Source organism: Scyliorhinus torazame, chromosome 10 (assembly GCF_047496885.1).
Source record: "Scyliorhinus torazame isolate Kashiwa2021f chromosome 10, sScyTor2.1, whole genome shotgun sequence".
Lineage (NCBI taxonomy): Eukaryota > Metazoa > Chordata > Chondrichthyes > Carcharhiniformes > Scyliorhinidae > Scyliorhinus > Scyliorhinus torazame.
This window is the reverse complement of record NC_092716.1, coordinates 23,648,853-23,673,015: the sequence shown is the minus strand read 5'-3', so window position 1 is coordinate 23,673,015 and position 24,163 is coordinate 23,648,853. Positions and strand designations below refer to the sequence as shown.

Sequence of the window (24,163 nt, the reverse complement as noted above, 5' to 3'; positions counted from 1 at the left end):
GCAGAATAAGAGGAAAAGGAATTCAATTTTTATTTTGCACAAGGCCATCGAAATAATCACACATGTCATCTGCCTACCCCACCCACACCACACCCCACCCACTACTCTGCCAATGCCATTAGTTTCTTTACCTCCACTATAATTAATTTTTTGTTGATGGGCTTCGTGTCAGGAAACTCCTCTCCAAAGCATATGACCACTTTGTTATTCGGAAGGACACACTGGGGGTTCTCGGTGTGAAGCTGCAAAGCTGCAAGAGAAGTAGAACATTTTAAGACGACATACCATTGTCACTATCATAAGTTAATTGTTTTTTTGTAACTCGGTTTTGTTGGATTTACATCCACTTGCATCCAAAAGCATTTTTTATCCTTTCCAAATGCACAATTCAAGTGTACACTGAAGATTTCATAGAATTTACAGTGCAGAAGGAGGCCATTCGGCCCATCGAGTCTGCACCAGCTCTTGGAAAGAGCACCCTACCCAAGGTCAACACCGCCACCCTATCCCCATAACCCAGTAACCCCACCCAACACTAAGGGCAATTTTGGACACTAAGGGCAATTTATCATGGCCAATCCACCTAACCTGCACATCTTTGGACTGTGGGAGGAAACCGGAGCACCCGGAGGAAACCCACGCACACACGGGGAGGATGTGCAGACTCCGCACAGACAGTGACCCAAGCCGGAATCGAACCTGGGACCCTGGAGCTGTGAAGCAATTGTGCTATCCACAAGGCTACCGGGCTACCCAAGATTACCGAACAAGATGGTGGCAAATATTTAGCATTGCCTAGCTGCCCAAACCAGTGTCTGACTTAAACCCAGTTATGTTTTCAGGCTTTATAGACGAGCACGTCAGCCATTTCTAGTGCCAATGGTTTGTTTTATCTTCGATAGGCTTCTATACTGGTTGCTTTCCTAGTCGTTTTATTTGATGTGAACCATTTGACTTGTCCCAGCTAAGGTTCAGGGTGTTTACATTTCACTAGGTAGCCATTGATAAAGAAAATGTGGACTGAGAAGTTCTGTTGCTTTAAGCACGGAACTTGGCTCCTGAAATTAAACTGGCAAGCGAGGGGGAAACTGATTTCCAACTTGAATCATAGTCATGACAATCCTTAGCAGTCCAATGCACTTCTGCTGGGCCAACTGGACCCGAAATGCATGGCTGGGATTTTCCGGTTAGAGGCAGGACCGAAAATTCCCACCGCAAGTCACCTTGGGCTCTCCCGTCAGATTTTCCGTTCCGCCCGTGACGAATCCTACCACAGGTGGGGTCGGAAAATCTCAGCCTATGTTTTCACCTAGTTCCTTCTGATCCAGTTGGACAGCACCGTGAGGTTTCAAAACTCTGCCATCGCATGCTTTACCTCCTCACATCCCATTCCTCACATAGAAATTTCCCAACTTGACCATATGAAATGCAAAATTTCTCAGCCAATGGTGAGCCTGCGGACAGCATTAAAAAACACGGTGTGGGGCGAGGTGGAAAATCCCGGCTTCTGACAATGTCTTGATGGACTGAATGGTGTGTGCTGGGATAATCTATGATTGTGTATTCCGGAAGAATTTCATTCCTGGTTATTTTAGTACCTTTATTCCTACGTGCTCTGGTTTCTAGCACCATACGTACTTGGGATCATTTATTCCCAACTGAATAGTATCTCATCAGTTACTATTGATGTATATATCACCCTTCCTCTTGTACATTTTAATTTTATCCCCTTTATCGCGGTATCTCCAGTCTATGTACCCTGGACACAGCGGGTGAACAATTGTTCACTAAAACGCCAGCTGCAGTCTTACCGATGCCCTGTCAGTTGTAACAAGACTTCTCTACTATTATTCTCCATTCCCCTTGGAATTAAGGTCAACATTCCATTTGTCTTCCTAATCACTTGCAGTTTGTTAACTTTTCATGATTCGCGTACAAGGACACCCAGATCCCTTTGTACCCCAGCATTCTGCAGTCTCTCTATTTAAATATTTTGTTTTTCTATTCTTCCTTCCAAAGTGGGCAACCATACTTTTTTCCTATTCCATTTGTAATTTTGTTTTGCCCACTCACTTAACCTATCTCTATCCTTTGGCTGACTGTTTGTATCCTCCTCACAACTTGTTTTCCAGCCTATCTTTGTATCACCAGCAAACGTGGCTACAATACAGTTGGCCCTTTCATCCAAGTCATTAAAATAGATCTTAAATCACAGATTATCACAGAATTTACAGTGCAGAAGGAGGCCATTCGGCCCATCGAGTCTGCACCGGCTCTTGGAAAGAGCACCCTACCCAAGGTCAACAGCTCCACCCTATCCCCATAACCCAGTAACCCCACCCAACACTAAGGGAAATTTTGGACACTAAGGGCAATTTATCATGGCCAATCCACCTAACCTGCACATCTTTGGACTGTGGGAGGAAACCGGAGCACCCGGAGGAAACCCACGCAGACACGGGGAAGATGTGCAGACTCCGCACAGACAGTGACCCAAGCCGGAATCGAACCTGGGACCCTGGAGCTGTGAAGCAATTGTGCTATCCACAATGCTACCGTGCTGCCCCAGTACCCCAGTGCCAATTGCCAACTCCAAAACTGTGAAGTATGCCAATGGCGGTGGTCTAATTTCCCTTTCTTTAAAATGGCGGACAAAATAACAGCATGAGTCAAGTGAGCTGCCTGTTCCCAAAAAGCGCAACATGGTGGATTGAAAAATACAAGTTATTGTTGGACATAGATTATAGTTCTTTTATGAGTGTGGGCCTAGACCTATTGCAGCAAAATAAGAGAAAAACCTTAGAATTCTTGTGTTGGACCCTCACTTTTTCCTGCCACTTACAGTATGTTTTGAGCTGAAGTGGCATTGTGCATAACCATTTGTTTTCATGTCAAAAGCAGCATTTTATAATGCCCCACAAATACAGGAAGTGCATCACAGATCATATTTCCCCAACATTTGCATCTTGGCAACACTCCGTAAAGAGTTGGCTATGTTCTCCTGGCGTCTAGCACTTCCATGACTGATAGAGGAGCTTCATTTAACATTTTGAGAATGCAAAATGTCTACATGACCGGGACTTATCACAGGATACATTGACTGAAAGCTGAGGCACTTGTGATAAAATTGAGTCTAGGCACCCAATTGAAGGTACCAATGGTCATTCCTCATCGCCACCAAGTAGGCACCCAAGGTGGGCAAGCAACTTTCCAGAATAATCCGAATTACTGACCCCAGAAATCCAATCACGTCAATGGCATGTCCCGATGGTCTATATCAATTATAATCAGTATTGGCGACCATGAAACTGTCACTGATTTGTCATAAAAACCCATCTGGTCTCTAATGTCCTTTAGGGTAGGAAATGTGCCATATTAACCTTGTCTGGCCTACATGTAACTTCAGACCCACAGCAATGTGGTGGACTCTTAACTGCCCATTGAAATGACCTAGTAAGCCACTCAAGGGCAATTAGCGATGACCAACAAATGTTGGCCTTGCCAGCAGCACCCACATTCCATGAAAGACTTCAAAAGAAAAAATGTTCAAGTGCATACACCATTTGCTTTATTTCTGAAATATTTGCCACCACCCACCAACTCCCAAGCAGAAATATACTGCAAGATGTTCGGAATGGATTAACAGACCTTCCAATTAAATACTAATTTGATGTCAATTATCCAATAGAAGTCACTGATATACAAAGGGGATACAGGTGGCACTATTTGTTGATGGAGATTTGTGAGTAAAGTTGGATCAAAGAAATAAAGGTGTTTTGTGGAGAAGCAGGACTCTTGTCTCCTTTACTCTACAGCAACCCAGAAGCTATAACACGTGAATGGCAGCAATATCTCTTATTCTTCTTAATTTTAAGAGGGCAATATAACTGACATAGAGTTAATGACTACAAACGTGACATCCAATGTCACAAAAACTGAACAATTACCATCTTGCAACACTGTAGCACTTTCATCATATCACCCAGATTAATTTACTTGCATGGATCCAACATGGATTATATTTTCCTCACTAACAGAAAAGCTAAATAAAATATCTTTGGGGTGCTCTGTCCAGTGGTAGCATATCATCACGTAAATTCCTGATATTTTTGTCAAAGCTATTAGCACACTCAGGATGTTCAGCCCTCCACTCGTGGGATCATGTTGAATTGCACATGCCTTGGTTTGGATTTTCGGGATCTGTACTCTGCCGAATATGAACATGTTTCTTCAGCTGAACATTTCTGAGGGCACTAATGGCTACACCAACTGTCTCTAATCAGTCGAGCTCGTAACGTGTTCATTTATCCTTGCCATAATATATATATATATATATATATAAATAATCGCTTATTGTCACAAGTAGGCTTCAATGAAGTTACTGTGAAAAGCCCCTGGTTGCCACATTCCGGCGCCTGTTCGGGGAGGCCGGTACGGGAATTGAACCCGCGTTGCTGGCATTGTTCTGCATTGCCAAGCCAGCTATTTAGCCCACTGGGCTAAGTAAAGGCAAGGTAAAGTCGCCATTGTCCCAGATGTCTATAGGCTGCTTTCCCCTTTGAGGGGGAAGAGCAGACTCGTGGTGATTTAACTGAGAATCACACCTCCCACCAAGTGACAAGGTTGAGAAGGAGGGGCCTTCATGAATAACCTCAGCTGGTACGGGAATTGAACCCGCGCTGCTGGCCTTGCTCTGCATCACAAACCAGCTGGTTAGTCAAGTGAACTAAACATTCATGCACAGGGACCAGTTTTCAATTTGTTCAAGTCTTTCGCCTTTGGGGACCCCATGGTTTACCATTTCTATTTCCGTGGTAACACCCCGGTCAATCAGAGCCGAATTGCCAACAAATCAGCACCCTTTTCTCATGTTGAATAAATTGCTGTGCTTTTCTGAAATTTGGCATTCTTGTATTTGTCCTGTTAAGTTCAATACGAAAAGCTTCAGCAACATGTTGTGTGAGGAACATTTGAGGACTCTGGGTCTGTACTCGTTGGGAGTTTAGAAGGATGCGAGGGGATCTTATTGAAACTTACAAGATACTGCGAGGCCTGGATAGAGTGCGCGTGGAGAGGATGTTTCTCCTAGTAGGAAAAACTAGAACCAGAGGACACAACCTCAGACTAAAGGGCCGATCCTTTAAAACAGAGATGAGGAGGAATTTCTTCAACCAGAGGGTGGTGAATCTGTGGAACTCTTTGCCGCAGAAGGCTGTGGAGGCCAATTCACTGAGTGTCTTTAAGACAGAGATAGATAGGTTCATGATTAATAAGGGGATCAGGGGTTATGGGGAGAAGGCAGGAGAATGGGGATGAGAAAATATCAGCCATGATTGAATGGCGGAGCAGACTCGATGGGCCAAGTGGCCTAATTCTGCTCCTATGTCTTATGGTCTTCACATATAACTGCTCTTCACACAAAATTTGCTGTTCGTGCTGAAGACAATCTAATCAGCATCGTGTACTTTTGAAATATGTATTGTTAATGACAATACCTGACCAGAGTAATATCTGCCTCCCAGCTAACTACTTCCTAATGATTAAATCCCATTCATCATCCTGTGCTCCCAGATTTAGAGGCTCCCAGTTCGGAAATGTGTCGATTTTGTCATTCTCATTCCTGTTTTCAAATGCTTTCAATAGTCTCACCTCTCCCGATCTCTTTTATCTCCACCCTCCCCTGCACTCCCATAACTCTTCGAGAGCTCTGCACTTTTGCAATTCTGCCCTCTTGCAACTTACTGATTTTTCGTCGGTTCCACCACCAGTGGCTGTAAGCTCAGCTACCGAAGCTCAGCAATTTCTTCCTTAAACCCGTCACTGCCCTCGTCTTTTTAAGGAGCTGCTTAAAACCTGCCTCGGAGGAGAATTTGGACATCTGTCCTAATACCTCAAGTGGTTCAGTGTCACACTGTTTTGCAACAGTCTTGTGAAGTACTGTAGGATGTTCTACATCATGGGAAGGTGCTATATAAATGCAACAATTGTTGCTACATTAATGGGCAAAGAATACAAACCTTGCAAAAATTGCTTTATGTCAAAAAGCTTCACTATCGCGTCTCTCTCCAGCTTGTTTGGCCTGTCAGCAAAAGCCGCACAGGGGCCACTCCAGAAAACCCTGCCTTGGCAGAGCCTCTTGATGTAGATGCCCTCATTGTTGCTGAGTAGCAACACCCCACGCTCAAGGTGAGTCAAGAGTTTATTCGTAACTTGTTGCTGTCGAGGGTTCATAATATGTTTTGTGGGTGGGAACAGAACCTGCTCCATACTTTCTGGCCCAAATATGGCCTCGCTGGTGATGGGAGCATGGTGTACGGTGATTCTACAGCCATCGGACCGTCGTATGGGAATCCTGGACATTAAAACTCCTCCATAGTAAAAGGTGACAAGCATTTGGCAAAACCCTAGAAAAAAGACAACATTTTCAGAAAGGTGAATTACAGGTTCAAGTTCCGAGGCCCTGTTGTGCAATCCTGTAATTTGGGTCCTGAACAGACGCCTCAGTAGATATGAACAGTAGTGGTTATGCTTTTTGTACCTGAATTGGGCTGAATGGGTCCAAAGCTATTGGCATAATACAGCATTGAAGAATCTGTAAGTAAGGAAAAAGGAAATTATTATAGGCACTCTTTTAACCTGATGCAGGCTAGAGGAACACAGAAAGAACAATGCATTTCTACAGCACCTTTCCCGCCCCCAAGATGTCTCAAATGCTTCAAAGCCGATGGAGAAATTTTGAAGCACAGGCACAATTTTTGTTCAGCACTCGGCAGGGTCAAACCTACATATAACCTCGGTCCCATAAACAGCAATAAACTAAATGCTCAGTTAATCTGTTGCGGTCCTGTTGGGCGTTCTCATTAAGGCAGCAACTCAGAAGTTTCGACATGGAGATACATAACAAAATGAATAAACAAAACAGACCACGGTAGATTTTGACTTTGTGCAATGGTGTAAAGGAAGCGACAGCAAGTCAGAAGCTCGTTTTACATTTCTCTCATTTCCATTGGTTTCCACTGTCAGGAGAGATATAAAACAGGGTGCTGATACCGCCCATTTTGCATGACTCACAAAGTCAAGATCTATCCCATGGAGAGCTAAATACTTTGTACAATCACTAGAATTTAGTGACTTTTATAGTATGCTGCATGCAATGGATGCTGCATAAAGCATCAGAGACAAAAAGAAAACCTGGAATCTTAAGGAATGTTTGGCTGCCATGATGGGGATTCATTCTGTATGAATTAACAAAGTTGGGTAGAATGGCCTTTCTCATCAATAAGTACCATGCAGATAAATTAGACCCATTAGGGCTTCATCCTATTCTTCTCCATCTCGTACAATCTGCAGGCCCCGAAGTTCCATGGAATGATTGGAGTGTGCAGCATTGACACAGCCATCTATTTTTCTTATTCACTTATTCATGGAATGTCGGTGTGATGAGCAAGGCCAGTGTGTATTTCCCAAGCCTAATTGCCCTTGAGAACGTGGTGGTGCGGCTGATGGAGAATCTGAAATTCTTCTGCATTATTTTGATGCAGGTACTAACTTGTTTAAAATCTCTCCTCTTAAAGCAGCAGAGAAAGGAATTTTAGACGAACGCACTTAAGCAAGTTCACAGGTCGCTAAAACACAAACTTGCCAATTCCTAAACATTGCTTCTTGACTTCTCCCAATTCTGTCTCAGCTCTGAGGCTGTCAACTCTGGATCTCCTTCTGTTTGTTTAGAATCTTCTGGGATGTTTACTGTAGCCATGAGTGGAAGGTTTGATGCATGATCAATCACTACTTAAGCAAGAATGTAGTCCAATTGAAGGCTTTAATGAACAAGTAGTTACCCCAGCAGCTCCGGTACAGAATGACTGCTGTGGGTGAAACACAGACTCTTATGCTCCGCCTGCTGGGCGGAACCAGCAGGCAGGTTCCACCACTCATACTACAGTATAAGGTACATCCCACCTAGGTACCGCGATACCCCTAATATAGCCTACCACAAGGTTCAATGCAAGTTATTTTCAAATATTTTCAGGAATTTTCCATCATTTGCTTAAAATGGTGCAGACAACAGAGCAATTCCAATGAGCATGGTTTTTATTTCACTTTTCTTGGAGAAGAGCTTGTTATTTTCCTGCTCTTTTATAATGATTACTTAAAGTTTATGAATTTCCGTTCTTCTAGCCAATATTATTCCCTAGAATGGAGATTCTAATCTGCTAGGTGGTCAATCGGAATCCCTTTAAATCGGTCAGATCCTGTGATATTTTTTTTTAAAGATCAAAGTAAATAGAGTAAAAAATGAACCTGATTACATTGGTTAGCTAGTACTAAGAATGGAAAAAAGACTTGCTTTACCCTCAATGGTTTGTCGTCCCCACCAATCTTGCTGTGGTTGACTTGTACAGTCCTCCTGTGGTGGAGAATGACTTCTCTTTATTATGGTATTATAATCCACAACAACCTGCAAAATGTATGAAACAAAACATCATACAACAGCTTTTACTGAGTGCAGAGAGAATTCCAAATTGATGTCAAATTTTGTAATTTAGCAATAAATTATACATTATACAAGGACAGAATGCACGAGTTTGAAAGGGGGAACCAATTATGCCCACACACTGCGATCTATTTATCCCCTTCCCTCCAATGCTGCTTTTTCTGAAGACTACAGTTAGGCTAAGATTTTCCACTACGACAGAGAGGCTCTATGTCAAGGTGAAAATAGTGGACTCCTGTCCCCAATGGAGTCAGGCTGGGGTTTGTACATGCACGGTTTACAGAGACAACTAGCCACTCATCAGCTACCTCCAATGAAGAGGGATTTCGCTCGGCCAGGAGTGTGAAATCCAAAGAGCGCAGGTCAGGCCAAGAGCTTATCTAAACTTGGTGGACTCATTTGGACAGCCATAGTACCCCTTTTGGAGAGGTAAAGTACTCCTGATTGGCTGAAAGGCAGACTAGGCTCAATTTAAATATTTGTGGAGATACTAGTTTTAATTTGATTTAAATTACTATTTTTAAGTTGATCTGAATTACTATTTTCTTAAATTTGACTTAGATTACTATTTTTAAGTTGGTTTGAATTACTATTTTTTAATTTTTTAATCTCACTTAAATAACTATTTTGGGTTGATTTAAATTACTATTTTTAAGTTGATTTAAATAACTTTTGAATTTTGTTGTCAGATCAAGCAAGATAAATACTCAGGGATAAAACTAATTAAATAGTATACAGGAAATTGGATATAATCCGACACAAAAAACATCTTCCTGAAGTTTAATTTCAAAAATTTAATTTGAAGGAATAAATCATGGCAGGACAGCTCCAAGGCGTGGTCTGCTCCTCTGTTTCCATGTGGCAGGCTGGGGACAGTTCCAGTCCCCAGGGTCAGCATGTGAGTAGGAAGTGTCTCCAGTTACAGCTCCTGGAAGCTCGAGTTTCAGAGCTGGAGCGGCGGGAGACACTGTGGAGCATCCGCGTGCCAGAGAGCATCGTGAATAGCACGTATAAAGAGGTGATCACACCGCAGGCTCAGACTCCGCAGTCAGGAAGGGAATGGGTGACCACCAGACAGAGCAAGAGAGTGAGGCAGGTAGTGCAGGAGTCTCCTGTGGCCATTCCCCTGCAGAACAGATATACCGCTTTGGATACTGTTGAGGGAATGGCCTCTCAGGGGAAAACAGCAACAGCCAAACTTGTGGCACCACGGTTGTTTCTGCTGCAGAGGGGAGGGGTGATAAGTGTGACAGTGCAATAGTCATAGGGGATTCAATTGTAAGGGGAATAGACAGGCATTTCTGTGGCCGCAAACGAGACTCCAGGATGGTATGTTGCCTCCCTGGTGCTAGGGTTAAGGATGACTTGGAGCGGGTACAGGACATTCTGGAGGGGGAGGGTGAACAGCCAGTGGTCGTGGTACACATTGGTACAAACGACAGAGGTAAAAAAAGGGGTGAGGTCCTAAAAACAGAATACAGGGAGCTAGGAAGGAAGTTAAGAAATCGGACCTCGAAGGTAGTGATCTCAGGATTACTACCAGTGCCACGTGCTAGTCAGAGTAGAAATGACAGGATATATAGGATGAATACGTGGCTGAAGGGATGGTGTCAGGGGGAGGGTTTCAGATTCCTGGGGCATTTGAGACCGGTTCTGGGGGAGGTGGGACATGTACAAACTGGACAGGTTACACCTGGGCAGGACTGGAACTGATGTCCTAGGGTGGCTATTTGCGAGAGCGGTTGGTGAGTGTTTAAACTAATGTGGCAGGAGGATGGGAAACGATGCAGGAAGTCGGAAAGCAGTAAAACAAGGGCAGAAACAAAAGGCAGTAAGGGGGAAAGTGTAAGGCAGAGAAGCCATAGTCAAAAATCAAAAAGGGGACAGTACAAGATACAGTGACTGAGGGAAGCTCAGTGAATAGGCCCAGTAATACTAAAAGGAATAAAACGGGAAGTAAAAAGATAAATGGAAAGCGACGCGGCAGGTTGTTACATGAAGATATGGGTTCAACGACAAGGAAAAATAGGAGAAACATTAAGGGGAAAAATAACTTAGGAGAGGTTACTGATCAAGGTGTTAAGATTCAAAACAGAGGTATAAAAGCCAACATAAGTGTACTTTACCTGAATGCTCGTAGTATTTGGAATAAGGTAAATGAGTTGATGGCGCAAATCATCGTGAATGACTATGATTTAGTGGCCATTACTGAAACATGGTTAAAGGATGGTCACGACTGGGAGTTAAATATCCACGGGTATCAAACTATTCGGAAGGAGAGTGGATGGCAAAGGAGGTGGTGTAGCTCTGTTATTTAAGGATGACATCCGGGCAATAGTAAGGGATGACATCGGTGCTATGGAGGATAAGGTTGAATCCATTTGGGTGGAAATCAGGAATAGTAAGGCGAAAAAGTCACTGATAGGAGTAGTCTATAGGCCACCAAATAGTAACATTATGGTGGGGCAGGCAATAAACAAAGAAATAACTGATGCATGGAGAAATGGTACAGCAGTTATCATGGGGGATTTTAATCTACATGTCGATTGGTTTAATCAGGTCGGTCAAGGCAGCCTTGGGGAGGAATTTATAGAATGCATCCGCGATAGTTTCCTAGAACAGTATGAATGGAACCTACGAGGGAACAAGCGGTCCTAGATCTGGTCCTGTGTAATGAGACAGGATTGATTAATGATCTCATAGTTAGGGATCCTCTCGGAAGGAGCGATCATAATATGGTGGAATTTAAAATACAGATGGAGGGTGAGAAGGTAAAATCAAACACGTAGTGTTTTTGCTTAAACAAAGGAGATTACAATGGAATTAGAGAAGAGCTAGCTAAGGTAGAAGCAAAGACTTTATGGTGAAACAGTTGAGGAACAGTGGAGAACCTTCCAAGCGATTTTTCACAGTGCTCAGCAAATGTTTATACCAACAAAAAGGACTGTAGAAAGAGGGAAAATCGACCATGGATATCTAAGGAAATAAGGGAGAGTATCAAATTGAAGGAAAAAGCATACAAAGTGGCAAAGATTAGTGGGAGACAAGAGGACTGGGAAATCTTTAGGGGGCAACACAAAGCTACTAAAAAAGCTATAAAGAAGAGTAAGATAGATTATGAGAATAAACTTGCTCAGAATATTAAAACAGATAGTAAAAGTTTCTACAAATATATAAAACAAAAAAGAGTGGCTAAGGTAAATATTGGTCCTTCAGAGGATGAGAAGGGAGATTTAATAATGGGAGATGAGGAAATGGCTGAGGAACTGAACAGGTTTTTTGGGTCGGTCTTCACAGTGGAAGACACAAATAACAAGCCAGTGGCTGATGGAAATGAGGCTATGACAGGTGAGGACCCTGAGATGATTGTTATCACGAAGGAAGTAGTGATGGGCAAGCTAATGGGGCTAAAGGTAGACAAGTCTCCTGGCCCTGATGGAACGCATACCAGAGTGCTAAAAGAGATGGCTAGGGAAATTGCAAATGCACTCGTGATAATTGATCAAAATTCACTAGACTCTGGGGTGGTCCCGGCGGATTGGAAATTAGCAAACGTGACACCACTGTTTAAAAAAGGAGGTAGGCAGAAATCGGGTAATTATAGGCCAGTTAGCTTAACTTCGGTAGTAGGAAAGATGCTGGAATCTATCATCAAGGAAGAAATAGCAAGGCATCTGGATGGAAATTGTCCCATTTGCCAGATGCAGCATGGGTTCATAAAGGGCAGGTCATGCCTAACTAATTTAGCGGAATTTTGTGAGGCCATTACCAATGCCGTAGATAACGGGGAGCCAATGGATGTGGTATAATCTGGATTTCCAGAAAGCTTTTGACAAGGTGCCACACAAAAGATTGCTGCAAAAGATAAAGATGCATGGCTTATGGGGAAAGTAGTAGCATGGATAGAGAATTTGTTAATTCCAAGAGTCGGTGCAGACTCGATGGGCCGAGTGGCCTCCTTCTGCACTGTAAATTCTATGAAATTCTATGAAAGAGTGGGGATTAATGGGTGTTTCTCTGGTTGGCAATCAGTAGCTAGTGGTGTCCCTCAGGGATCAGTGTTGGGCCCACAATTGTTCACAATTTACATAGATGATTTGGAGTTGGGGACCAAGTGCAATGTGTCCAAGTTTGCAGACGACACTAAGATGAGTGGTAAAGCAACAAGTGCAGAGGATACTGGAAGTCTGCAGAGGGATTTGGATAGGTTAAGTGAATGGGCTAGGGTTTGGCAGATGGAATACAATGTTGACAAATGTGAGGTTATCCATTTTGGTAGGAATAATAGCAAAAGGGATTATTATTTAAATGATAAAATATTAAAACATGCTGCTGTGCAGAGAGACCTGGGTGTGCGAGTGCATGAGTCGCAAAAAGTTGGTTTACAGGTGCAACAGGTGATTAAGAAGGGAAATGGAGTTTTGTCCTTCATTGCTAGAGGAATGGAGTTTAAGACTAGGGAGGTTATGCTGCAATTGTATAAGGTGTTAGTGAGGCCACACCTGGAGTATTGTGTTCAGTTTTGGTCTCCTTACCTGAGAAAGGATGTACTGGCACTGGAGGGGGTGCAGAGGAGATTCACTAGGTTAATCCCAGAGTTGAGGGGGTTGGATTACGAGGAGACGTTGAGTAGACTGGGACTGTACTCGTTGGAATTTAGAAGGATGCAGGGGATCTTATAGAAACATATAAAAATATTAAAGGAATAGATACGATAGATGTGGGCAGGTTGTTTCCACTGGCGGGTTTAAGCAGAACTAGGGGGCATAGCCTCAAAATAAGGGGAAGTAGATTTAGGACTGAGCTTAGGAGGAACTTCTTCACCCAAGGGGTTGTGAATCTATGGAATTCCTTGTCCAGTGAAGCAGTTGAGGCTCCTTCATTAAATGTTTTTAAGATAAAGATAGATAGTTTTTTGAAGAATAAAGGGATTAAGGGTTATGATGTTCGGGCCGGAAAGTGGAGATGAATCCACAAAAGATCAGCCATGATCTCACTGAATGGCGGAGCAGGCTCGAGGGGCCAGATGGCCTACTCCTGCTCCTCGTTCTTATTTGGATATGATCCCAGAACACCTATGGGAGAGGTAAGGCATGCTTTGAGAGAACAAGACACTCTTTGTGATAGGAAAGACAACCGTTGGGATTGTTAAAAGTAGACATGATTGAACATAAAAAGAGCACTAACTCATCGGAATATGTAAGCTGTCAAAACAGTCAGAACTCAATGGAACCAACAAAGCTGTCAAGGAAGTTAACTCTGCTGGGCGTTAACTTATTTTAAAAGCGTGGAGTTTACAAAACAAATCAATGCTTGATATTTCATTCTGTCATCTGACATAAACCCGAGGTTACAATTCTAGGATTTGTGCTTCAATGACTGATTTTACAACCTAACATTATCACAGTGGAATGCCTGTTAAGTGAGCAGTTTGATAGACAGATCACAGTGGTTATGGAAAATATATGTTTGTTTTCATAAGAGATTAAGTCCTTAAATGAAACGTTTGTTTGCAGAAGAGAATAGCTGAAGACATTTTGATGTATTGATTTTTTTTTAAATCAGTGAGGGTGATTTTTAAAGTGATGTCACTAATAGACACAGTAAATTTTATGTCAGCATGGCTCCGGAGGTTGGTCCATGGTGGATACTAGGTAAGTTGGCATGGAGGGGGTAAGGGTAAAATGTGGTGGATGGGGACTTCAGTTGGCAATAAGTTGGCACAAGGGCTATAAAGGGCCATGCAGTGGATGGGGGTATTAGGTGTATGAGGAGCAATGGGGAGCATAGGGTGGCATACATTGTTATGAATGGGATATGGAGTGAGTGGGGGAAGGTGGGGATTTGAGAGTGGAGGGCTGGAGGGATGTTTCCCGTTTTAATCATTATTAAAAAATCAACAAAGTACCAGAGCCCGAGGCAGACTTGCGGCAAGCCCACCCCTGCACCTGGCAGCCTCCTCACTTCACCCCGCGTTTCCTGCCCCAACCCTGGCCCGCTGCACCAGACTGAAAACCCAACACCCGGGCATCCATTTTTAAAGGTTGGGATTATGGAGCCGGGAATTCTCCAGTTTCTGTGCATCTGACCTGGGAGCAAAATTTGGGCAATTGTTTTTAACTCCATGTGTAATACCACAGAGACTAACTCAGCAAAAGGAAAAATAATGGCTAGCATTTATAAAGTCGTGCCCCAGAACTAGCCGAGTGCCGAGCAAAGCTGTTCCAGTACAGCTACAACACTGGCATTTACTTGGCAAATGTGGAAAATTGCCCAGGTTAGGCCTGTCCACAAAAAGCAGGACAAATCCAGCCTGGCCATTACCACCTCATCAGCCTCCTCTTGATCATCAACATATTGGTGGAAGGTGTCTTTGACTATCATGCAGCACTTACACAGGAACAACCTGTTCACTAAGGCTCAGTTGGGGTTCCAACAGGGTCACTCAGCTCCTGACCTCATTACAGCGTTGATCCAAACATAAACAGCTGACTTCCAGGGATGAGGTGAGTGACTGCTCTTGACATCAAGGCAGTGTTTTGACTGAGTGTGGTATCAGGAGCCCTAGCACAATCGAAGAATGGGAATCAGGGGGAACCTCTCTACTGGTTTGAGTCTATCTAGCACAAAGGAATGGCTGGAGGCCAATCCTCTCACTCCCAGGACATCGCTACAAGAGTTTATCAGGGCTAAGTCCTGGGCTCAAACATCTTCATGAATTACTTTCTCTCCCACCATAAAGGTCAGAAAAGGGGACGGTGGTTGAAGATCGCACGATGTTCAGCACCATTCGCGACTCCTCAGATAATGAAGCAGTCCATATCAATATGCAGCAAGGACTAGAAAACATTCAGACTTAACGCTGATAATTGGCAAGTAATATTCATGCCACACACATGCCTGGCAATGACTATCTCCAACAAGAAGGAATCTAACCATCTCCCCTCAACATTCAATGGTGTTAATATCATTGATACCAACATCCTAAGGATTTCCAATGACGAGAAATGGAATTGGACAAGCCGTATAAATAATATGGCTACAAGAGCGGGTCAGAGGCTAGGAATCCTGCGGTAAGTATCTCATCCTCTGACCCCCACCCACCCAAAGCCTGTCCACCATCTACAAAGCACAAGTCATGAGTGTAATGGAATACTCTCCACTTGCCTGGATGAGTGCAGCACTAACAACACTCAAGGAGCTCTACATTGTCCAGGGCAAAGCAGTCCACTTCTTCGGCACCCTAAATGCCACCTTCAACATTCACTACTACCACCACCAGTGCAAGTGGCAGTATTGAGTACTATATGCAAGATGCACTTCAGCAATTCACCAAGATTCCTTTGACATCATCTTCAAAACCTGCGAGCTCTGGAAGAAGGGCAGCAGGTGTGTGGGAACACCTCAACCTGCACGTTTCCTTCCAAGCCACACATCACCCTTTTAAAAAATATTTTCAATTCAGGAGCACTTTAGTGCGCCCAATCCACCTACTCTGTACATCTTTGGGTTTTGGAGGCAAGACCCACGCAGACATGGGGAGAATGTGCAAACTCCACACGGACTGTGACCCGGGGCCAGGATCGAACCGGGGGTCTCGATGCCGTGAGGAAGCAGTGCTAACCACTGCCCCACCATGCCACCCAGCCACACACCATCCTGACTTTATCACTGGATCAAAATCCTTCTTGACAGCACTCTGTGCCCACACAACATGGACTGTAGCGGTTCAAGAAAAGTGGCTCTCCACCACCTTCTCGAGGGAAATTAAGGATGAGGAACAAATGCTGGCATTGCCAGTGACACCCACATCCTAGAGTGAAAAAACATAATCTTTCACAGCTTCAAATAAGAAATATGCAATTAACTGTTTTTAAGTGCAATTAAAGCAACCATTTGTCGCAATTAAATGGTAATCCACTTTTTTGGTGGCTTTGGTCGAGGGAATGATGTTGGACAAGGATATTGAAAAAACTACTTGCTCTTCTTCAATTATTATCATGGAATCTTTGGTGCCCGCCTCAACAGGTGGACAGAATTGCAGTTTAACATCGCATCCCAAGGACAATAATTCTAACAATGGTGCACTTCTTCAGCATCAGGCTAGCTCAAATCCTTAAAATGGGCCTTGCGCCCTCAAAGTGAGAGTCCTACAGCTCAAGTCAGACTGATACACATCCACAAACCTAATACAACACTCCCTGTAACTATGCTCTCACGATACTTTATTCAACATAACGTATTTCTACATTATAACCAGCACAGTGCCTCACAGCGCCAGGGACCCGGGGTTCAATTATTTTTTTAGGGGTTGCGGGGATAGGACAGGGGCATGAGCAGAGTGCCCTTTCGGAGGGTCGGTGCAGACTCGATGAGACAAATGGCCTCCTTCTGCACTGTAGGGATTCTATAAAAACTTCAAAGCAAAATTTTAAATGAGCAAATCCAATTTTCAAACATTAATCTTGCACTGTACGGTGTATAAATAATCTGAGTTTGATCTCACAGCCAGCTAAAGTACAATATGCACAGTGAACAATAATGACATCCTTTACATCTTAAATTTAATAATATGTTCATGCGTGGGTCATCCTCTGCATTGCCGCCTGTATGGGGCTGACTTAGCCCATAAAACATGGGTTAGTAAAAGCTGCTGCGCTAAACCACCACTAAAAAATATCATCACACACCTATCTCCCAACCTTGCTGAACCTTCTGAAAAAAATTATTAACCCTTTTAACTTTTGCCAGCAGCCTGCCCAACCCTACCCCCACTCCCTTTATAAACAGGGCCAAGGGGTTCAGTTAGCCCCTCCAAACCTTTCCTTCAACTTGCACCCCATAATCATAGGCACGGGAAGAACTTGCAAACTGCACAGTCACCCAGAGCCAGAATTTCACATGGGGCAGCACGGTGGCACAACGGTTAGCACTGCTACCTCACAGCGCTGAGGACCCAGGTTCGAGCCCGGCCCCAGATCACGGTCCTTGTGGAGTTTGCACATTCTCCCCGTGTCTGCGTGGGTCTCACCCACACAACTCAGGCGAGGTGGATTGGCCACGATAAATTGCCCCTTAATTGGGAAAATGAATTGGGTACTTTAAATATTAAAATGCTAGCAAATTTGACTCAAAATCCAAAAGCGGGATATCACTCCCAAGTGCACAATCCTGTTTGAACGAACATGACAAATCAGAAAACTGGGAGTGTATCTAAACAACCAGAATATCAAGTGAACCACAACTCAAGGACATTGACCTTGCCATCTTTGAGGCTAAAACCTTCTTCCCTATTTATAATGCAGAGTACAAGTGGAAAAATACTCTTACTACTTGATCTTTTACATTTAAAGGCCATATCACCAACAAGAGAGAGATGAAAAGCACACATTGGCTTTATCAAAATTGTAGTCTCTGTGGGCATGCATGCCAGCACCCTACCCATTCACTCTGTTTTATCTGCTTTCCCCTGGCAAACCCCTCTCTCAGCACTGGACTCCATGGTCACCCCATTCCCTCACTTTGGCAGCCTATTGTTCGTCTACAAACAATTTCCTCAAGTCCTTTTTCACAGAAGTAATGCCCTTAAGATCTGCTGCCACAGTAAATATTCATGGGAACTCCTACATAGCACCATCAAAAGGGCTTTCTGAGTGGTCCATATTGACTGAGTTTGTATTTGAAATGCTGACTACTCCTCGTGCAAACTTTGCACTGCTCTAAATAATGGTGCAGCACACGCATGAATTGAGTTTTAATTGGTGCCATCATTTACATACTAGCGTACCGTGGGTTGCCCCAGTGGCTCATTGCCAACTATTTAGTCTAGAAACAAGCCAGGATATTGCCCAGGCTGTGTTAGCTTTTTCGCAGCTGGGATTTCAATCAGGATGTCACGAACATTTGAATCAGATTTCTTGGTCTTGTGACTCTTGTTGGAAAGTCATCAGGGTAGGGACAAGATCGAGTTCTGATGCCCTCCCACAATCATTATATGGTTTCACATGTGAAGAATGGCTATGGGGACAAAGGACCAGAGATTGGCCATAGTGGCTATAGGGCAATTATATCCTAGTGTGAGTTAGCACCTTCAAGGGATGACGAGAGGAAACTGGACTAGGATAAAAAGACCTTTGATACGCTTTATATAAATGGTGCTGTGTTGTCATTCATTATTTATTTTATCCCAGAAGTTACTTTCAATACATGTTCATGAATTGAGAACCCATCTTTCCTCAGACACAAATGCAGCATCTACTGCCTGTTGGTTTAGGTAAGCACATTTCAAGAACAGTAAGATCTCCCAGTGTGTTGGCTAGCATTCTTCCTCAGTCAACACCAGCAAAAACAGACCCCAGTCGCCACATTCCGGCGCCTGTTCGAGTAAACGGAGGGAGAATTCAGAATGTCCAAATTACCCAACAGCTCGTCTTTCAGAACTTGTGGGAGGAAACCGAAGCACCCGGAGGAAATCCATGCAGACACGGGGAGAACGTGCAGACTCTGCACACAGTGACCTAAGCCGGGAATCAAACCTGGGGCCCTGGTGCTGTGAAGCAACAGTGCTAACCACTGTGCGGCCTTGCCGCCCTTAACGCCCCTAACGAATCACTCATCTCACCTGTTGCACACGTGAGCTCATCACTTGCAGACAGATTGTTAAATTTACCCACATGCAGTTTGAAAACTGACTTGGGACATCCGGAGAGCCATGATGAGGCACTAGGTAAATTTTAATTCTCTCTGAACACACAGCATGGTCTAATGGAGGAAGGAATGAAACTGTTCATTTCACTGTATATATTTTGATTGAAATTTAACCAGGCCCACAGCCCAGGAACCAAGTTACTTTATCCAGTTCATTCAGTGCCTTTCAATCTGACTGCAATCTTAAACCATAAGAAAGGGGTAAAAGTAACGTAGTCACTTACCTCCTTCACAAGTTCATTTGAGCTAGGTGGGCTGCAATCCATATCAGTGATGTCACCTTGGTCATTGGAGTGACTGCCAAATTTACCTGTTTCAAAATGTTTAAAATCCATTAAGTTGGTGGAATGAAAAGGACACAGGATTCAGTCACTGTAGTATGTTCATCAATGACATGTAGTGAAAGTGATAGTATCAGTATTAGGACAAACAAAGGCTTGATTTAAGGAAAGGTTTTCGTATTTCCTATATGGGGCTTACAGGACAAGTTTAGTAAGAATAATCTTCTTCCTCCACATCTGTCCTGGCTTTTGTAACACCAAACTTTCAACTTGCAAAACTGCCTGGAATGAATCCCAACCACCAGTAACATTAGTGCCTGCCAAGTTTCATCATTGGCTGGCTCTTTAATCATCAACAGTTCCCTGGAATAATGCAGATCCCAGTATTCGCTACAGAGAATCAACTCAGTTATCACCTTGGAGCCAATTAGATCCTAAAGAAGATCCAATTATCCTCACCTATCCCCTTATCATAACAAATGTTGTATAAAGAGAAGACCACCATTCAACATTTACTTTGGTTTGGTAAGCACATTTCAAGAACAGCAAGGTCTCCCAGTATGTTGGCTGGCATTCTTTGTCAGTCAACACCAGCAAAAACAGACTAACTGATCATTCATCTCATCCGCTGGCAGTTCATGCCCGCGGGATCTTCCAGTCCCGCCGAGGGCGCACACCCGCCATGGCGGGGTTTCCTGGCGGCGTGGGTGGAATCAATGGGAAATCCCATTGACAGCGGCAGGACCAGAAGACCCGGACAACGGAGGGCCGTCTCCTGCCACCGAGAAACACGTGGCGGGGAGGCCAGAGAATCGTGCCCCAAGTTTTATATCAAATTTGTAACCACATCTCAATTTGCTTCCGTTTTATTAAGATATGTTTGATTACATGTCCCTTTATGCAAGGGGAGGTTAATTCAATGTTTTCATTTTTAAAAAAATATATGATTCAAAAGATCAAAATTTCATGAACCACAAGTTAAATGCTTCATTCAATTTAGCTAAATCAAAGCAGTTGTGCTCTATACTGCTTCATTTTATCAGTTTAACATTGTGCAAAGTTCAATGGGATGGGGAGGCTGGGTGGACCAATACTGTCCTCCTGCCCAAAGTCATTATCATAAATTCTTTAAAAGCTGTACAATTTCTGCAAGCAATATCTTGGCTAAATGGTGCTATCATGTTTGCATAATGCACTCATATCAAAATTCTCTTCTCACTGCAGAAATGCTTTCAATATCCATAGAACGAGCATACTAAAAAATAAAATAATCCTGGCTGAAACCAAAAGCAAATTATTTTCACACCATACCCAAACTGCTACATTTAGCAAAAACTTGTTTTAATGCAGCTTTATTCTCAGTGGACGGATAGGGTTTGATATGAGCCAATTCTCTTTTACTCAAGAAAGACATCAAGTTAATTCTAAGTGATGAAATTTAATCTGGGTCTCATAATATTGGATAGAATGACTTCTAAACAACTTTAATTTTACATCCCATACCCACTCCCATGTTCCATTAATCAAATCTTAAAACACAGGGCTATAATAGAGAAAAAACAGAAAATGCAAGAAATGCTCAGCAGGTTAGGAGGCCAACCTAAATCTGAAATGAGAAAAAAGTGGAATACTTCATCAGAATTTTTCTCTTTCAGATGCTGGATGGTTTCAATAATGCTCCTTCTTTTCACCTAAATTTATAAGAGTATATGTGTCAATCTGCGAAACACAGCAGAAGTGCATCCTATATAATGTCCCCATGCTGCTTTACAACTCAAACTTACATTTTTGCTGTCCTTCAGGAACAATCCGGTAAACCTTGTATGGTTCCGAGATATCGAGCTGAGAACGATCGGTCACTTCTTCAAAATCTGGACTCTTGTTGAGTGCACAGCGAAGTCTCGTCTTCCATGTGGCGGGCTCTGCCTTCTCACCTTCTTTATACTTTCCTTTGAAGACAGCCCAAGCCTGTAAGTGCCATGCAGCATATAAACCATGAGTTAGTCGATGGACTCAATAAATTAATTGGTACAGTGGGATTATTTCTGGGATTATCTCCTGTATTATGCCTTTGCTAACAGTTGATCTTTACACGATACAAATGTGATTTTCTTTCCAGCTCACAGCTGAAGATACAAGTTTGGCTCACGCTGTTTTAATCTGTTAAAAACCATGAGATAAAAATGATAAGGTGCCTTCCCATCTGCACCTGCATTTGGGGGACATTTTACACCAATCATCTAAGTGTATCTCCTTTTTTGTTACGGAGGCTGAATAGCAATCAACAATTCTGTCCAAGCGTTCTTTAGTTTCACAATAGTCCAAGTGACAGTCTGGCAGGCAAAGGGAACCTTGTACTTTGTTGCATAAGCATTTCAATTTGAAAAAACTTTCAACACAAATAAGATCTCTTTACATATTGTGTCCGCTTTTTAAATGTGTATGTTTTACAACGTTAAGTATTTTACTTGGCAATTGTACCAAGTCAAAACATTTGAAAAATAAAAACAAACAGAAGCAAAAAGTAATCTTGTCACAGAGAAATTCAGTGTTTAAAGGATTAGGGTGCTCTTGATCCAGAGATACTGCCTTAATGAACCTAGATTTACACCTGAACTTTAGTCCTAAACCTTTGTTCAACCACGGATATATTACCCTAAACACGATTTAATAATGTTCAGCATTTGTTGAGTAGGGGTGGTTTAGACAGGTCCTTGCGAGAACGGAGTTGCGGTTTGTACTATGCGTTATTTGTTTTTCCTTTTGTACAGTATTATACAATGTCATTGTTTTATATGCCAAAAATACCTCAATAAAATTGTCTTTAAAGAAAATAAAAATAATGTTCAGCATTGTACTGGAAGTGTTTTACTCTAGTCACTGGGAGCCACCTTCCAATGATCCCACAGTTCTGTTTCTAAATGCCAAGGAACAGATAGGTCAAGCCAGCTGTCTCTCAGACATGATGATACTGTCATTAGGAACATGCTCAACTTGTGCAAATAATTCCTGCCCACAAATAAAGTGCATAATTTCAAAAATGCTTTCATTAAAGCTTACTATAAATCTTCAGTGACAATTATGCATGGCTTCTTACTGAATATTTTTAATGCTCTTTCATTGCAACAGCTCCATATCTAGAGTTACCACAACTGTAAAATCTACTACATATTTAAACAATTTAACCAACATACCATGTTTTCACAGTAACTTCAAAGCCTACTTGATTAAGCTGACCTGATTAATACTACACTCCTGTATGCTTCACCCGATGCCTATGTATTTACATTGTGTTCCCCTATTATGTAGTTTCTTTTTATGTTCATGTACGAAGTGATCTGTTTGAGCTGCTGGCAGAACAAGTGACAATAAACAAATCCAACTTGTGGCACTAATAAAGATTATTAAATGACAATACACCGTAAACCAGGGTATTTGGTTTGGAGCCGTGTTGATGGGAGCAAAAATGACTTGTTATTTTGTGTACCACTTAGAAATTAATTAACAATGAGATTCTCCGTCCTTAATATGTCTGTGAGAGGGTGAACTTTCTCGACTTTCAGAAAAACGTCCCTTGTAACTTGCATGTTAAAAGTCAAGGGTGCAAATGATTTCCCTTTTAGATTCTGTACCTCAGTTTAAGAGCCTAAGGACAACGCTGTGTGAGCGTGCTGGGGCTGCTACATTTTACAAGAGAGGTAGATAGGTGGTCGTGTAAGTGTGGGGGGGGGGGGGGGGCAGGAGATTGTACCCCCCCCCAAAAAAAAAAAATCCTCGTACTTTGAATATGGACGCGTCCACCTCCTGGTTGTAGTCCTGTTTCCCGGCGTGTTTCCAGGGAATCCGAAAGGTGACTTTATGCTCATCGTCCCACACCAAGCCGGGGTACTGATCGCTGTCAATCTGGTCGATGAGCCACTGCTTGAGGCGGCGCATTCCCGTGCTGTTTTTATCCACCATCCCAATCCTGCAATCGCAACAAATTAAACCATCAGGTAATAAATAGTAAGCAAAAAAAAAAAAGAGCAACTGTTGAACGGGACCCCCAGACAAATGGGGGGGGGGAGTTCATCTGTGCGTTAGTTGGGAACAAAATAGATTTTTTGTAAAGCCAGCAATGAGAAGGTTTTGGAGAGTTGTGCCACAAGCGCTCACCCTTGCATCCTTTCCACAGCAGCTCTGCGCTTCAATCTGTCAGCGACTGGAGGAGGCAGGGAAGGTGGAGGGAGGGAAGGAGGTGGAGGGAAGAAGGCGGAGGTGCCGGGCAGGGAGGAGTTGGCGTCCTTTGCACTTTTGCAACTGGTCCGTCCGCCTGGAAACGTCGGGCGAGCCGAGCGGCGTCTGAGGCGGGCTTGTCCGCGCCAACTTGCTGCGTTTAACTGGTGGCTGGGGACGGTGCGGCCGCCCCCGGGGCTGACCAGACGCCGCCTGGGGGCGAGTTCAGACGGCAAGGCCAATGGGAGGAGAGGGCGGGAGGCATTTCCTCCCAGCGCGAAGCCTTTTACAAGAAATCAGCAGATGGAGCGGCGAGTTCCCCGCCGCTCACGGGCTCCCCGGTCGGACGGGCGGCGGGATTCTGCCCGAACCTTGCGCCACCTTACCAGCCCCCCCCCCCCCCTGGTAGCCGGCCGCACAATCTTACCGTGACTTGGTTGACCCGCCAGACACTTTCCTTTCAGAT

At 43.4% G+C, this 24,163-nt stretch overlaps 1 protein-coding gene across 1 annotated transcript in view; it reads right to left on the bottom strand.

The window, feature by feature from the left end:
- irf8 (interferon regulatory factor 8) overlaps positions 1–23,898 on the bottom strand; it is a 30,416-nt gene extending 6,518 nt beyond the window's left edge. Inside the window, exons 1-8 of the mRNA XM_072517876.1 lie at positions 23,638–23,898; positions 23,263–23,449; positions 21,267–21,450; positions 19,426–19,511; positions 8,353–8,458; positions 6,539–6,592; positions 6,018–6,404; positions 132–250 (exon numbers count right to left, since the gene is read on the bottom strand). Of these exons, the coding sequence (XP_072373977.1) occupies positions 132–250; positions 6,018–6,404; positions 6,539–6,592; positions 8,353–8,458; positions 19,426–19,511; positions 21,267–21,450; positions 23,263–23,449; positions 23,638–23,645 (1,131 nt within the window). The 5' untranslated portion in view covers positions 23,646–23,898. The remainder of the gene's footprint in view (positions 1–131; positions 251–6,017; positions 6,405–6,538; positions 6,593–8,352; positions 8,459–19,425; positions 19,512–21,266; positions 21,451–23,262; positions 23,450–23,637) is intronic.
- Between the last annotated feature and the right edge of the window lie 265 nt (positions 23,899–24,163).